The 14,846-nt window shown below is 46.6% G+C and overlaps 1 protein-coding gene across 1 annotated transcript in view; it reads left to right on the plus strand.

Annotated features, from left to right (window-relative positions):
• Positions 1-8,448, plus strand: part of camsap1b (calmodulin regulated spectrin-associated protein 1b) — a 29,306-nt gene extending 20,858 nt beyond the window's left edge. The window contains exons 9-18 of the mRNA XM_080466471.1: positions 134-290; positions 673-758; positions 844-931; positions 1,412-3,743; positions 3,890-4,026; positions 4,110-4,342; positions 5,130-5,232; positions 5,388-5,497; positions 5,751-5,869; positions 6,241-8,448. Coding sequence (XP_080322597.1) covers positions 134-290; positions 673-758; positions 844-931; positions 1,412-3,743; positions 3,890-4,026; positions 4,110-4,342; positions 5,130-5,232; positions 5,388-5,497; positions 5,751-5,869; positions 6,241-6,537 — 3,662 coding nt within the window. The 3' untranslated portion in view covers positions 6,538-8,448. The remainder of the gene's footprint in view (positions 1-133; positions 291-672; positions 759-843; positions 932-1,411; positions 3,744-3,889; positions 4,027-4,109; positions 4,343-5,129; positions 5,233-5,387; positions 5,498-5,750; positions 5,870-6,240) is intronic.
• Positions 8,449-14,846: the final 6,398 nt, after the last annotated feature.

Raw genomic sequence — 14,846 nt, forward strand, 5'->3', positions numbered from 1 at the left:
GATGAGTCACATCTATACCTCTCAGTCTGGAGTTGTATAGCAGCTTGAACACATTACTTTGCACTTATGTTTTCCTCTGTCCACTCCAGACCAGGCCTGGTTTTCATTCAACCCGTCTGCTCTTTTTCTTTAGCTCGAGCCACGGCTCACCCCAAGAGTTCTCGTCCGTCAGTGCCCATCTCCAACGCCACCAAACGCAGCTTCCTGGCCAATCCCGGTGTGGGCGATAACCAGAGCAGCCCCGAAGTCTGTAACAGGTACTTCCTGCATCCTGAAGACTCTGAGTCCCTGTAAGTCTTTCCTCACTTTCCTTCACATTCAGGTCCTCATGATCCTGTCTCCTTACTAGTTAGTGTTGGGTCCATACGGTGCTGTGGTTTCTGGTTTTCATCCACTCGTGTCCTCCACCTTTAAATCTGTTTGTTCATTTGTGCTGTTGATGTAATTCCTGTGTGGTCTTTGTGTGCATTGCTGTGTGCTTGTGTGAAATACTGGTTTTGTAGGATACAGAGAAGTACAACACATCCACCTGCCCATGTGATGTGAATTTAAATGTAAAATTGCTTGTGAGAACAATCAGATGTATCTGCAATCCGTGCTTTTACCTAATGAGCTTATGGCGACCTGACAGTTTGAATGAAGTTCTTATGTGTTTGGTTTGTTGCTTCTTAGCAAAGGAGGGCCGACCTTCAGCCCCACCCACCCGCTCCTGCCCCTGCGACAAAGACAACAAAAGCAGCAGGGAGAAGAAAGTGCAGGTGATGAAAAGTTGCCATATATGTCATTTGACGAATGAATCCGTTTCATTGTAAAACCGGCTGATGGTTTGTGTGTTTTGTGCAGGTGTGAGAAACCGTTCAAACTCTCTGACTCAGATGGACGGATCTAACCCTCGAGGATCTGTTGTAGCCTGGCCGGAGAAGAGACAGAGGTACCTGAATATATCATAACACTTGCATATATCCAAATGCTTTTCTTTAAAAACTTAATCACTAATGTATTTGTCATTTTCTTAGATTGACATAATTATATAAGGAATCTCAGTTTGAATGAAAATAGTTTATAAAAACAGACCCCCCCCCCAAAAAAACGTTTTTTACGGGTTTACAGTATTTGTTGTGTAGCTACACTTTAGCTCCAACTGGTTCTTCCTAACCAACACTTTACAATGAAAAAAAAATATTTTTTCTATTTTTTTTTTTTTTTTTATCATGGACTAAAAAACAAAATCAAAAAGCAAATAAAGTGTTTTTGCAATTTTTGTTTCACTAGAACCAAATTTAATTACGTATTTAATAGACTAATCATTGCATCTTTTTAGAAAAGTTAATGTAAGTAGAGCTGAAATAAACAAATATTATCTCTGATCATGGAAATCTGTTTCCTCACTTCAATTCACGGTTCTTTGCAGGCCCATGTCCACGCTGAGCCCCTTCATGCTGCATTTAGCTACAGACAGCGATGCAGATGTGACTTCTGGTGACAGTGTGAGTCTGGCTCGCTCAATTAGCAAAGACAGCCTAGCGTCCAACGTCCTCAACGCAACTCCCAAACACCAGACGTCTGTCCACCAGGCCTCGCATGCGGCTGTTCGCAATGGCCACAGTCTCCTGAGCAACGTCAACATTGCGGACGAGGAGGAAACTCTGGTTGCAGCTGCCAGGACTGATGTGTCCCCCAATCAGAGGGTTGATGGGGCACAAGCAGCAGCAGCAGCAGCAGCAGCAGCAGCAGCAGCAGCAGCAGCAGCAGCAGCAGCAGCAGCAGCAGCAGCAGAAGGCGTGGCTGGACCAAAACCTTCCTCTGACCCCAAACAAGCACCGGATGGTTTTTACCTTGAACCGCTGATGCCTGCTGTGCTCAAAACAGCTAAAGAGAAGTCTGTGTGCCTGAACAAGGAGGAGGAGTGTGGCGAGGGGCCGCGTTCTGCAGGAAGAGGCTCTTTACGCCGGGGAGATGGATCCACGGCAGCCGTTCGCAGGAAAACTCCCTGCACTCTCAACCAAACATTTTCTGCTGGGGAGGAGGAAGACCGGTTGGAGGACCCCCCGCAGACTCAGGCAGGGTTCAGACCACCTCTCACTAGCAGTGAGGACCTTTCATCCAGGGAAGCTGAGGTCTTCTATCTGCATTCAGACTCTGCAGATACAAAACCTGGCCAGGGCCTAGAGGCAGAGCTGGAAGACCTGGACGAAGAGGACGAGGATTTGGACGAAGCTCTAACTACTAAAGATGCAAACTGGCCCAGGAAATCCTTCAAAGGGCAAGACGAGGAAGAGGAATCGGCTAAACTCCAAGAGGATATGAATGTGAAAGAGCACGAGGACAAAGACATGAATGGTGGCAGCGGTCGCTCCAGCCCTTGCCTCAGCACGCACTCTCAGGCAAGCAGCTTGGCCAGCGGCAGCGTGCGCATGACCTCTTTCGCTGAGCGTAAAGCACAGCAGCAGCGATTCGGCAGCAACCACGACTTGCGCTCAAGTGCCTCCAGCTCCCAGCGGACCACTCCAGATGGATCGGAGTGCAGCGGGCCTCTGGGCTCGTCCTGGAGGTTCAAACGGGACCAGAGCCCCTCGTCGCCTTTGGGAGCATGCAACCGGGCGGGCGACGGGAGCGGCGGCACGAATGTACTGGCTTCTGAGATCATCCAGCTCCGCATGCAGCTGGAAGAGAAGCGACGCGCCATCGAGCACCAGAAGAAGAAGATGGAGGTGCTGTCGGCGCGGCAGAGGCAGAAGCTGGGAAAGGCAGCGTTTCTGCACATTGTGAAGAAAGGCGGAGGGAAGAGCGACACATTACCCAGCCCGCTGAAAGCTGACATCCCCAAAGACGAGCTCAACGGTGAGAAAGAGCCATCGAGCAAAGACGACATGTCCGTGGATGTGCATAAAGGGGAGAAAGATGTGGAAGGGACCGCCCTTCCTGGTGCCTTAGACACAGATAAGAAAGGGAGCAGCGGAAGCTTTTTTCTGGACGAAGAGTTGGACCTGAATGAGTGCAACCACTCCATCGAGCTGCTGAACGAAGCCATCGGCAGCATCCAGCAACAGATGATGCAGTTGTCGCTGCAGCAGGAGATGCTGATGAAACAGAATGTACAGTCCCCCTCTGGTGCTGCGCCACCGCCTCCTCACGCCACTGACAAGAACAGTGACTCGAAGGCGGGGACAAGCTTTCACTTTGTGGACCACGCGTCAGGCGCTAGCACCGCCCCCACCAAGAAGCCTCCCAAGCTGACCTCGGGCCGTACTCCCAGGTCCAAACCCTCAGAACTAAAGATGGCCCGGGAGCAGAGCCGACAGACTGCCAGGACGCTCACCCCCACCCAGAGCGCTTCAGAGACATTACCACACCCGAGGCAGACGAGCGGGGGCAGGTCCCCCCGGGCTGAGCACTCCGACAGGCCAGGGCCCAATCACGCAACAGGCCCGAGTGCCAACATCCGACTTCACGACGAAGCCAACGTGCGGCTGCCAACTCGAGTGGACCTGACGACGTTGGCCGCCTCCGAGTTGCTCTTAGATAAGTGCCTGTCCAGCACCCCGAGAGAGTCTGAGCTCAACGCCTCCGACGGCTCGGGGAAGGAGAGCATGTCATCAGAGGAGGCACAGCGCAGCAAGGCCCACCTGATCGAAGTGGATCTGTCAGAGCTGAGGGCGCCTGAGGACGAGGAGGAGGCGGGGCAGACGGCGACTGAGGAGGAAGATGGAGAGCAGAAGTCTGTCATGGGCTTCTTCTTCAAGGTAGGTCCTTCAGAGATACATTTAAACAGACCACTCATAGACCTCATTTTGAAGATGAACAGATGTCACTTTTTTTGCCCAAAGTCTTTGACATTTCCTCTCTTCCAGTTATAAACTCGATGTTTCCTCACTGTTTGACTTCACAGGATGAACAAAAAGCCGAAGACGAGCTGGCTAAGAAGAGAGCAGCATTCCTGCTGAAGCAGCAAAAGAAAGCCGAAGAGGCTCGACTTCGTAAACAGCAGCTCGAAGCCGAGTCCGAGCTCAAACGGGACGAAGCCAGGTCTGTTACCTGCACCAACGTCGGTCACACCCACGATTACTCCAAACTGTGCTCACGCTCTGCCCTCTCTGCTGTGACTCCAGACGGAAGGCCGAGGAGGACCGCTTACGTAAAGAGGAGGAGAAGACCCGGCGGGAGCTGATCAAGCAGGAGTATCTGCGGCGGAAGCAGCAGGAGATATTGGAGGAGCAGGGCCTGGTCAAGCCTAAAGCCCCTAAAGCCCCTAAAGCCCCCAAACCCAAACAGAAGCACAGACCCAAGGTGGTCTTGAGGGAGGAATCCTCCAGCGACAATTTCTCCAAGTGCTCTTCTACACGTAAGACTGTAACCTCTTACTTCAGCAACCAGCTCCAGATTATCTCTCCATCTCTGAGCACGACTCCTTTTATTTTCTATCTGAGTTGAGGTGCTGATTGGCTGACTGCCACTTATTTCTTTCACCATTTATCATTGATTTCATGTCCTAGTTATCAATGCTTCTAATACAAGTTGAATCACTTTGTACATGTTGAGTTTTCTAATAAGATTCATTGAGAAAGTATTCTACTTTTCACAGATAACTTGAATCTAGCTTTATGAGTAAATACACCATCATACGAACAGACCTGGGATTGTTTTCTGACAGTGTCAAATTTAACGGCCGAGCTGCAGCTACTAACAATCAATAGAAATGCTGCAGAAAGTGTCGATTGAAGCAACTCCAGCGCTGCATCAAAACAATAGCAGACGATCACATTGCGCCTATTCAGTGGAACTGGCCAATGACTTTTTCCATCACTAAACAATGAGTATAAATGATTTAGAGCGCAATCTAAACCTAATGGGGAGCCAGTGTAGTGAATGAAGCACGTCGGTATTCTCTCTGCTGAGTTTAGGACCTTTTGGATTCGACGTAGAGGATTTCTGTGGTCTGGATGCAATTTGGTTGAGAAATGATTATTCATTCAAATATCCTGAGACGAAAATTTTGAGAATCAGTTTGACTTTGTGGTTGAGTTACCTCTATTCACGTCACACAAGCATCCCCACTTCAGGTAAACACACAAGCAGATGAGAGTAACCTTTGCTGACCCTTTCAGGTTTTCCTCTCTGCTCCCACACAGCTGACAACCTGAGTAACACCCAGTCGGGCTCCAGCCTGTCTCTGGCCTCCGCTGCCACCAACGAGGCCGACAGCGTCAACTCAGGAGGGGCGGGCTCACAGCGGTAACGAGCTAAATGTTTATGTATCATCCTTGCTCTGACACAACTGATCCTTCGGCCGGGACACATTTGAATGTGGAATAATACCATCGCATCTTCAATACGCCCCAACCTGTTTTTTTTCTCTTTTCTTTTTTTCTTCCCCGTTTGTTCTGCAGCTGCGATTCTGTGGAGTCATTCCCAGGAAGTCGTACCAGTCGAGCTGCAGAGAGAGACTGGGACAACGGCTCCACGGCTTCTTCCATCACATCCATGGCTGAATACACGGGTAAACCCACACGCTGCTGTTGAGCTACTTTTCTTAACTTTTACTGAAAAAAACTCAACACAAATGGCTTTTTTTTTTTTTAGGTTTAATTCACAAATAATGATGACAGGATGTTTGTTAACTTTCTACTTTTAGTTGACGTGATAAACTTTGTGTCTTGACGCTCGCCACCTCTCCTACTGTGTTTGATGTATCGTCACCTGGTGATAGTTGCATAAGGGTTATTTCATCTAACTGGCTTTCCTTCCCTCAGGTCCTAAACTTTTTAAGGAGCCCAGTGCCAAGTCCAACAAGCCAATCATCCATAATGCGATCTCTCACTGCTGCCTGGCCGGCAAAGTCAACGAGCCCCAGAAGAACCAGATCCTGGAGGTCAGTGTTCAGGGTGGTGCGGTGAAAGGGTTAATGGTGGTTTTACCGCTTCATGTCAAGTCACGTCAAGTCACAGCAAGCTCCTTTATGAATCCTGCTACTCCGGCTCAACGCTGCTTTTGTGCAACTTTGGCGGGGCTTCTTTCTGTCACGGCCTTGTGAACGCACCAGAGACTTCTTTACCTTTGAACAAATACCAACTGAAATCCACGACGACCGGGAGCAAAATCGTAGTTTTTTCTTTGTTGTTGCATTTTGTTTGTTCCATTGTGTATTTGGTTGACCTAATAAACTCTTACTCACTAAATGATCTCACATGAAGAGATTTTTAACTTTCTGAATGTTTCTTCTCGCGTCTCTTGTCCTCCCAGGAGTTGGACAAGTGCGAGTCGAACCACCTCATGATCCTGTTTCGTGACGGCGGCTGTCAGTTCCGGGCGCTCTACTCGTACTTCCCAGACACCGAGGAGATCCACAAGCTGACGGGCACGGGACCCAAGAGCATCAGCAAGAAGATGATCGACAAGCTGTACAAGTACAACTCGGACCGGAAGCAGTTCACCGTCATCCCCACCAAGACTGTGTCGGTCAGCGTGGACGCCGTGACCATCCACAACCACCTGTGGCAGGCCAAGAGGGGCGCTGTGCCAAAGAAAAGTGGGAAATAGCAAAAGGCCCAGTTTTATTTCATTTTTATTTTTTTCCCTCCGGCCGATTATCATAAAGTCATCTTCTCTCCATCTCGCTTCCTGAACCGACTGCATCGATGCTCACCAACAAACTCGGCCTGGACACCTATTTGGGAGAGACCAAGTCAATGGACATGTGTAGGTGGACCAAGGCAGAATCAAAGGAAAAGGTGTGTGTGTGCGTGTGTGTGTGTGTGTGTGTGTGTGTGCATGTCACAGGTGGTGTGAAGGACGAATTTAGAGGAATGTCTGCCGAATGTGCTTCTCTTCCTGTACTCTCAGTGCGATCTGTTCAGGTTTTTGTTTTTTGTCTCTGTTTTTGTCCTCATACATGGTGGACGCTCAGTTTTACATGAGATATTTATTAGTTCAGCACTGTCGCGACGGAGAGTTCAGCTGCAGCCCCACAACTCCTCTGAACTCCCCTCCTTCCTTCAAACTCTGTGGGACAGGGAAGAAAAGGTTTCTGTTGCCCTTTTTAAAAAAATCAGACGCAAGGGATGTTTGTCCAACCCTTTAGGACTCTCGGACCACAGTCCCTTCCTTGGTGGACCGTCGAATCAGGCTGGCATTGCCGGGTTGCCTCTCCACAAACAAAACACGAAGCCCTGCTGCTCTGAACTGTCGTCTTCTTCAGTCGTCACTAGGGGGCGCTCCTGTCCTTGGCGGGGTGCTGCCTTCAGACATCCGTTGGCCTTTCACGCATCGTGGTACTGTTGTCTTATTTATTCAACCGCTTTTTAAAGTAGACACTGAACATGTAGCACTAAATACGTGTACTGCAAAGACAAAAAAACTACAAAAACAATCCATTTTAAGTTTTTTTTTTTTTTTTTTATTCATCCGAAGGTCAATGAGAAACAGCCTTTGGTAAATTTCTTCTTTTTTTTTTTAATGTTCTTTTAGAGTTTATTTACTTTTTGTTTTCAGTTTGATTAACGCGACGTGCTTTCCAGTTGAAGCTGATGTTATGTGTCTTCATCATAACAGGATTTCTCTGATGTTTAGAGCTTAGTTTGTGTTTTCTCCACCAGGCACTCTTGAATTGTCCTGTATAAAGGTGCACTCATGAACACCATGTAAACCCCCCCCCCCCCCCTCCCCGAGTGTCTCGGTCCGTCTCTATCCACTGGAGCGGCGCTGAGGAGGCGCTCTCTTGTGAGGAGCACCTCCTCAGCGCCGCCACTCTGTCGACCTTCTCCGATGACAGTATTTGGTATATTCAGAGCGTGTGTGTGTGTGTGTGTGTGCGAGCGAGCGAGCAGTGGGTGGCGGGGGGCTGTGGTTCGGTTAAACATTAAAGAACATTCCTCCGAGGTGTTGACAAACTGCCACGTTGTCACTCTCTTCTCTGTGTCTGTGTCCCACTAATAAAGTGCTTTTTTTTTTTTTTTTTTTTTTAATTTAGAAACCATTTGTTGGCCTCGAGAACAACCCGAAGTGTTGCACGAGCACTTTACTTTGTTTGTTGTGGTGTGGTGGGGGGTGGGGTGGGGGAATTAAATACAAATTGGTAACACTGCCGTCTCCGGAAAGTGTAAAGAAACAAAAAAAAAAAATCCCTAAAACCAAACGCTGATATTGCGTACTTATGATTGAAGCTGATGTCAAACTACTGTTTCCCAAAAAAACTAAACTACTTGACTTCTGTTTTGCTGCGTTTCCTTCAGAGGGTAAAGAGAAGCTGGTCGACCTTCAACTGTATGTATGAGAGTGTATTTTTTATGTTAACTAAAAGATTGTATTTGGCATTTTGGTCACCATTTTTCTTTGTTACACTGGTGTCTTTTTCATCCTTGTTGATTTTTTTTTTTTTATCTCTGATGCCATCGTATTTATTTTGAAATGGACGCACTGAAACAGAATAAATTTTCAACTGAAGTAAAAGTCACATTTCTCATTTCGATTTTCCTCACAGCTTCATTTGTCCATCACTTTTTTTTCTTTTCTTTTTTTTTAGTTTGGAATGCTGCAGATTTGATTTCCTTTAAAACACTCTTTTCAGTTTTTTCCTGATTTTATTTTATTTTTTAATTTTCTTTTTTTTCAGCCAAGCCAAGGAGGTAGAATAACGCAGCAAGTTGAAAATAGAGTACGTCTTGTTATAATAAGTTATTGACCGTTTGAGTTAAAGATTGTTGAAATATTAGAAACAATGTGGCTGCACCCCCTGGCTTTTGGAAGAAAAGGTAAATCTGTGAAATCCAATTGCATTTGAACCTCTGTTGCTCACTTGTTTCTTGTATAGAAATATAGAAATGTCCCCAGATAAGGATTTCAAATGGGAGGAAACCTTTCTTCTTTTTAAATTGCTCCTCAAACCTGTAGACATTCTAACTAAGTAAGGTTATGCTGCCACCATGTGGTGATACAACACATTTCTAGGCGCTTTCTTACAAAGAAAAACCCAACAAATCCACATGAGCAAGCATAAGTGACTGGAAAGGAGAAACTCCCTCTTAACAGGAAGAAACCTTTGCAGAATCAGAATCAGGTGGTTGGGTTGAGGGGATAGAAGGAGAGGACAGAGAGGGATTCTTCATTCAACTCAATATCACATATAATCTGCGTCACAACAAAGACAAACTTAAAACATTTGAATTGAAAGGTTAATGTGGCACTATTTTACCGGTCCGGCCCACTCGAGATGAAATTGGTCTGAATGTGACTCCGGAACTTAAATGTGTCTGGTTTCCTCAACGGGGATGTTTTTGAATGTGATGCATTAAAAGAGATTTCTTCTTCTAAAAAAGAAAAAAAAAGTGAGGTGGTCATATTGTTCTGGCTGATCGATGCGTCTCTGAGCGACTCCAGGTAATCCAGTCAACGTAAGTCTTCAAAACAAAATGAGACCTCCTCTGAGTACAAACCGTCCTCCGCTCCACCGGCCGGCTGGAACAGCGTCCCGATGCTCATCACCGTGACAGTCTCTGTTGCCGTGGCAACCACATACCTGCCCCCATCCTGTTGTGGTTCAGACGGTCACAAGACGAACTGGAGTCGTTGACCTGCACCCATCAGACTCTTCACCATGAGGGGTAAGTGTTGTGAGGAGAGAGAAAGATGTTATTTAAAAAAAAACAACCTAAGAATAATGTGACTTCTTTGGATCTCCGCAGCTGCTGCTGCTGCCGCTGCTGCTCTCGGCCTGATGCTGGGGAGTTTACGTTTGAGCCTTTCCTGCATCGAGGAGGAATCCGCCCTCGTCTGCAGCGACTTCCCAGCTTGTGAGGACTTTTTCCTCTCTTTTTATTTTCAATAAACTCAGAGGAGGGCTTGTTGACTCACACAATGAAAGACCCAACAGTTTGCCTTACAAATGAGCCTCCATGAATTACTGTGAACACTTTGGTGCCATCACTTAATCTGCTTGCAGATTAAACTTTAAGCTGTTTTTCCAAAACGTTGAAGGTCTTTAAGTTCTTTTACTTAACTTTTTTCATCGTTCTGAATCTGCTTTAACCAGCTGAGGTGGCACAAAGTAAGTACAAACATTATTGAAAACGGTTTAATTCATCAAGTTCGTAACAGAGACTGCTTCATGTTTCTCTGTCATTCAAAGAAGTAAATATAGAATGTTATTGAATATGTAAAATACATCCTGGAGGTTTGCAGCGACGCTTTAGTTTATATCCAATTGATTTGATGAAATAGTGCATGTAAACTATTTGAATAACTTTAGAAAATGCGTTAAATTCATCACTCTTATAAACTGTTATATGAAAAGCAAATTAATATTTTGACTTTGTTGCCATTTAAAAATGTCACTCAAATTACTATCTCAAGATTTGCTGAATAATTTGAAATCTTTCCTCATTATTCTTTATAACTTTAGTTGATTAGTGATGAAAAGGACCAAGTGGAGCTGTATAAACAAGAGGCCATTGCTTTATAAGACTTTGTTAAAAACGTTGTTTCCTTTAATTACATATTTAAAATGAGGTTCTGTATTTTTAAATACTCAAAGTGTGGAAATGTTGAGAAAAGTACAAAATGAACAGGATCAGATTCTTCACCGTCAATGCTCTGACCTGTAGAGACATTTCTGACCACTAGGTGGAAGCAGTGCCAAACGTTTTTTTTACACTCGCAACGTTTTCATTATGACACCAGATAAATACTGAATCAATGGAAGAAATATTTGGGGTCATGAGAAGTGGTTTAGTCGTAAAGTCTCAAACTCAAATTATCCGGGTGCCACTTTAGTGTTCAAAGAGTTTCAAAAAAAAACACAGTTATTTCTCAAAATGCGTTGTTTTATTTTCAATTACTGATTTAAAATGCAGAACAACAAGAATAGTAGCTGCAGATATTTTCCTCACTTTTAATGAACAAACAGCTCCTCTCTTATTTCCAGACAAGCAACAACACTCGAGCTCATATGTTCCTTTTATATTTAATATTAAAAATGTTGTTCAATTGTTTCAAAACTATCTTCTATTTTTTCTACTGCAGCAAGTACTTTTTTTCCCCCCTGCTTCTTGTCATGCATAATCAACTTTCATCTATAGGATTGTCTTTCATAATTTGCCCATTTGTGTGTGTACATTTATCACAGTGCAGTCTGGAAACTAGTCACAGTCACTTTGTCCACATTTTGTTGTTGCAGTCTTATTTTTCTTTGCTCAAAATGGTCCACACACTTGGATGGTCTCTGCAGTGCAGTCAACTGAGGGACCTCATATAGACGCTGTGTTCATGTCCAATCCACTGATTTTAATAAAGGCCCCAGTGAAGCTGTAGAAACATCTCAGGGACGATCAGTGGAAACAACAGATTCATGATAAATGCTGTATGTACATGTGACACACCAAACCGTAGAACAATGGAGGTGCTATAAATAGTTTTTGGGTGTATATACAGTCTACAGGTAAGTGTGTCTGGGCCGCAGGTTGGATCATGAGTTTGAGTTTCCTCGTCGTGTGATTGATGACGTTTGTCTCTGTTCAGATTTCGACGCCGGGTTTTCTTCTCTGCTGTTCATTAAAAAAGTGGAACAGGTCAATTCCACCATGTTCCGCAGTGAGAACCTGACCTCGATCACCAGGTTCAGACTGGAGAGCAGCGACGTCTCTGCGATCGCGGACGGAGCCTTCGGCTCCCTGGTCAGCCTCAGGACTCTGTCTTTAGACAACAACCTGCTGACGGAGGTCAATCCCAACTGGCTGGGAGCTCCGGGAGTCCTCACTGAGCTCAACTTCACTGGGAACCGCCTGGAAACTGTGACCAAGCAAATGCTGGTCGGGCTGGTGAAGCTCTCAAAGCTCCGGCTGAACAAGAACAGGATCAGAACCATAGACCTGGACAGTTTGGAGTCCCAGAGCGTGCTGATGGAGCTGGACCTCTCCGAGAACATGATGACCCGCCTCTCACCTCAGGTCTTCAGCTCTCTCAAGTCCACCAAGATCAGACTGGACGGGAACCCGTGGGACTGTTCATGCGGGGCGGAGCAGTTCGTCTCCCTCCTGGAAGGTTTGTGGGACGTGAGGCAGGTCAACGTGTTCACGGATCCTCCAGGAAGCTGATGGTGCTTCTGTGTTCAGCTCTACAGAGCAGAGGTCTTCTGGAGAGACCGACGGAGGTGAAGTGTGGGAGTCCTCCGTCTCTGAGGGGCCGGCCTGTCCTCAACGTGACGGTGTGTGAGTCGTCCCCTCCTCCGGGTTCTCCATCAGCGACGCAGCCCGACCGTCCCAAACACACCTCTACACCAACGACGACCTCCACAGCCACCGGTAGTGCTGCTCCCTCTGTTTCTCTTTGGTTTTTTTCTTTATCTCACATGCAAGATGTTGCTTTTGTATTATTTTTAAGTTTCCACCAGGTGGCGTCACAGCAGCACTGCAAGCTCAACGACTGAACCCACCGCAGCCTCAGCCTCCACACCTTCAGGTACCATCACTCCTCTCATTCTGCTTAAATTCCACTTTATTACTTCTTATTTAAACATCGTGTCTCCTTCAGAAATTGTGTCGCGTCCGTCACGACCACCGACAAATACGCTTTGCACCCCGGCGGCTGTCATCGGTACGTTCTCACGTTTCCTCTAACCGAGTTTTGTTTGGAGGAACCTGATTGAAGACGTGTCTGTGCAGGAGTCCTCTGTCTGCTGCTGCTGCTGCTGCTGCTGCTGTCTGTCCTCGCCGTGATGCTCAGAAAGAAACGCAGCATCAAGTCGGTCTCGCCTTCACGTCTGAGAGAAAAGGAGAAGAAACTGGAAGAAGGCGGCACGTCAACCGCGTCTCCAGGAGGCCGTGAGGACGGAGACCCAGAGGAGCCCGACGGGACCAGGACGGGGTCTTTCAGTTTAGTCCGAGCAAAGTCTGCACATGCCATCATCCTCACGTCTCCCTTTTGTCCCGCACCGAGGAATCAAGTCGCTTCTCAAATGGAGGCTGAATCAAAAGAGGGATTAAAGCTGGAGGAGAGGAATCAGACGTCGGGAATAACGATGGGAGAGAATCTGACAAACGTTGCTGACAGGAAGAGACAAGAGGACGAGAAGCTGCAGCCTCAGTGTCTTTCTCCCAACAGCGATGTAGTTCCTTATCTCAGCATCGGAACCCACCCGAGCAACCGACAGCCCAGCCAGGGTCCAGGTGGAGGAGCTCAGGGGGGAAAGGTCATGGGGAGGGTCTCCACCTGGCCTCCGACTGCAGTCCAGTGGCAGGCCAGGTGCAAACTGAAAGAGCAGGAAGACGCCACCTTCTGGACACCACATAGAATTGAGAAGTTCTCCAATGAAGAGGGGGAAATCGTGGCGCCTCCTTCTGCTCCTGATCGCTCCAAGACGCCGTCTTCCACCGAAACCCACCCCGAGTCCGACTCGACGCCAGAGGAGCAGGAGGAGAACCAGGACCAGACCACAGTGATTCCATCGGTCTCTGAGGCAGACGCCCACTCCAACTCAAGACTGGAGCAGGAGAAGAACCAGGACCAGGAAGCCATGGCACCAGAAACCAGCAGAACAACTCAAAGTCAGAATCTGCAGAAACCCGGTCCAACCACAACTAGGAATCCTGTGCAGCACAGCGGCGAGATCGACAGCAAGACCAACCGGAGGAGGAAACCGAAGCCGCCAGGCGCCTCCGGACAGCCGCCGGGGACCAAAGCTGCCGGGCCAAAGGCGCCTTCGGAGGGAGCTTCACCCGACGACGAGACGCTGCTGTCGGGCAACGAGTACGTCTGCATGGACCTGCTGCATGAAGTGGTTCAGAACAACGGGCGTTGGACCAGGGACCGCTGGAAGCAGGTCCACGCCAACAAGCAGCGGCGCTAGAGAACGAAGGATTCATGGTTTCTACTGCACCAAGTGGGGCGTGTGTGTGTGTGTGTGTGTGTGTGTGTGTGTGTGTGTGTGTGTGTGTGTGTGTGTGTGTGTGTGTGTGTGTGTGTGTGTGTGTGTGTGTGTGTGTGTGTGTGTGTGTGTGTGTGTGTGTGTGTGTGTGTGTGTGTGTGTGAGAGAAACTAGATTCAAGTGGTTTTGATGTGACGTCATCAGGCTCTGTGTGTGTTTAGAAATAACTTCAGTCCGGGGAGGCGCCTCCTCTCGTTCCTGCGCTCCTTTATTTGAGTTTTTGAAAATTCTTTCACGCCTGACATGAGTCGGCTTTAACCAAAACATGAAAAGTGGTTTTTCGTTCACGTTCTCACATAAGAAGTTCTGATTCACGTGTTCATTTCATCCTGTTTACATCTTTATTATCACATCATACTCATGCCAGTACGCGGGTTTCCTGTGTGTTTTACTGCAGATTATAAAATTGCAATAATTTAAATTTGACGATCGGACACTGTTTGATTCCCTGTCGTCCAAACTGAGTGGACTCAAGATTAAAAATGAAGTATTGTGGCAGAATAACCTGGAAAACCAGGAAATCAGACGAACCTATTTGTTTTGTTTTTTTTTAATTATTGCTGATACTTTTGAATGTGACTTTAATTGACAGGAATACTGTCACTATAATCCAAGTGTTCTTTTCTTAATTGTAAAACATTTTTAATGTTTTGATGAGTGAAATGTTAATAAAGAATATCTAAACAAATACCTTTTGCTTTCCCCTTAAACTAGATTATGATCACAGGTAGAATATTTGCGTAATTTCATATGGTAAAAGTCGCATTGAGATTATTAATGTTGGTTTATAGATTTCTATAACTGCACTTTGACCATCTGTAAATTAAAAGGTGAACCTTTTAACAAAATTGTCCCCTCTTTTTCATTCTAGTTTTCTGAGTTTTCATGATGCATCCACTCATTTGCAGCCATAAATTACGCAAGTAATTAACTT

This window comes from Lipophrys pholis, assembly GCF_963383615.2.
Source record: "Lipophrys pholis genome assembly, chromosome: 7".
NCBI classification, from domain to species: Eukaryota; Metazoa; Chordata; class Actinopteri; order Blenniiformes; family Blenniidae; genus Lipophrys; species Lipophrys pholis.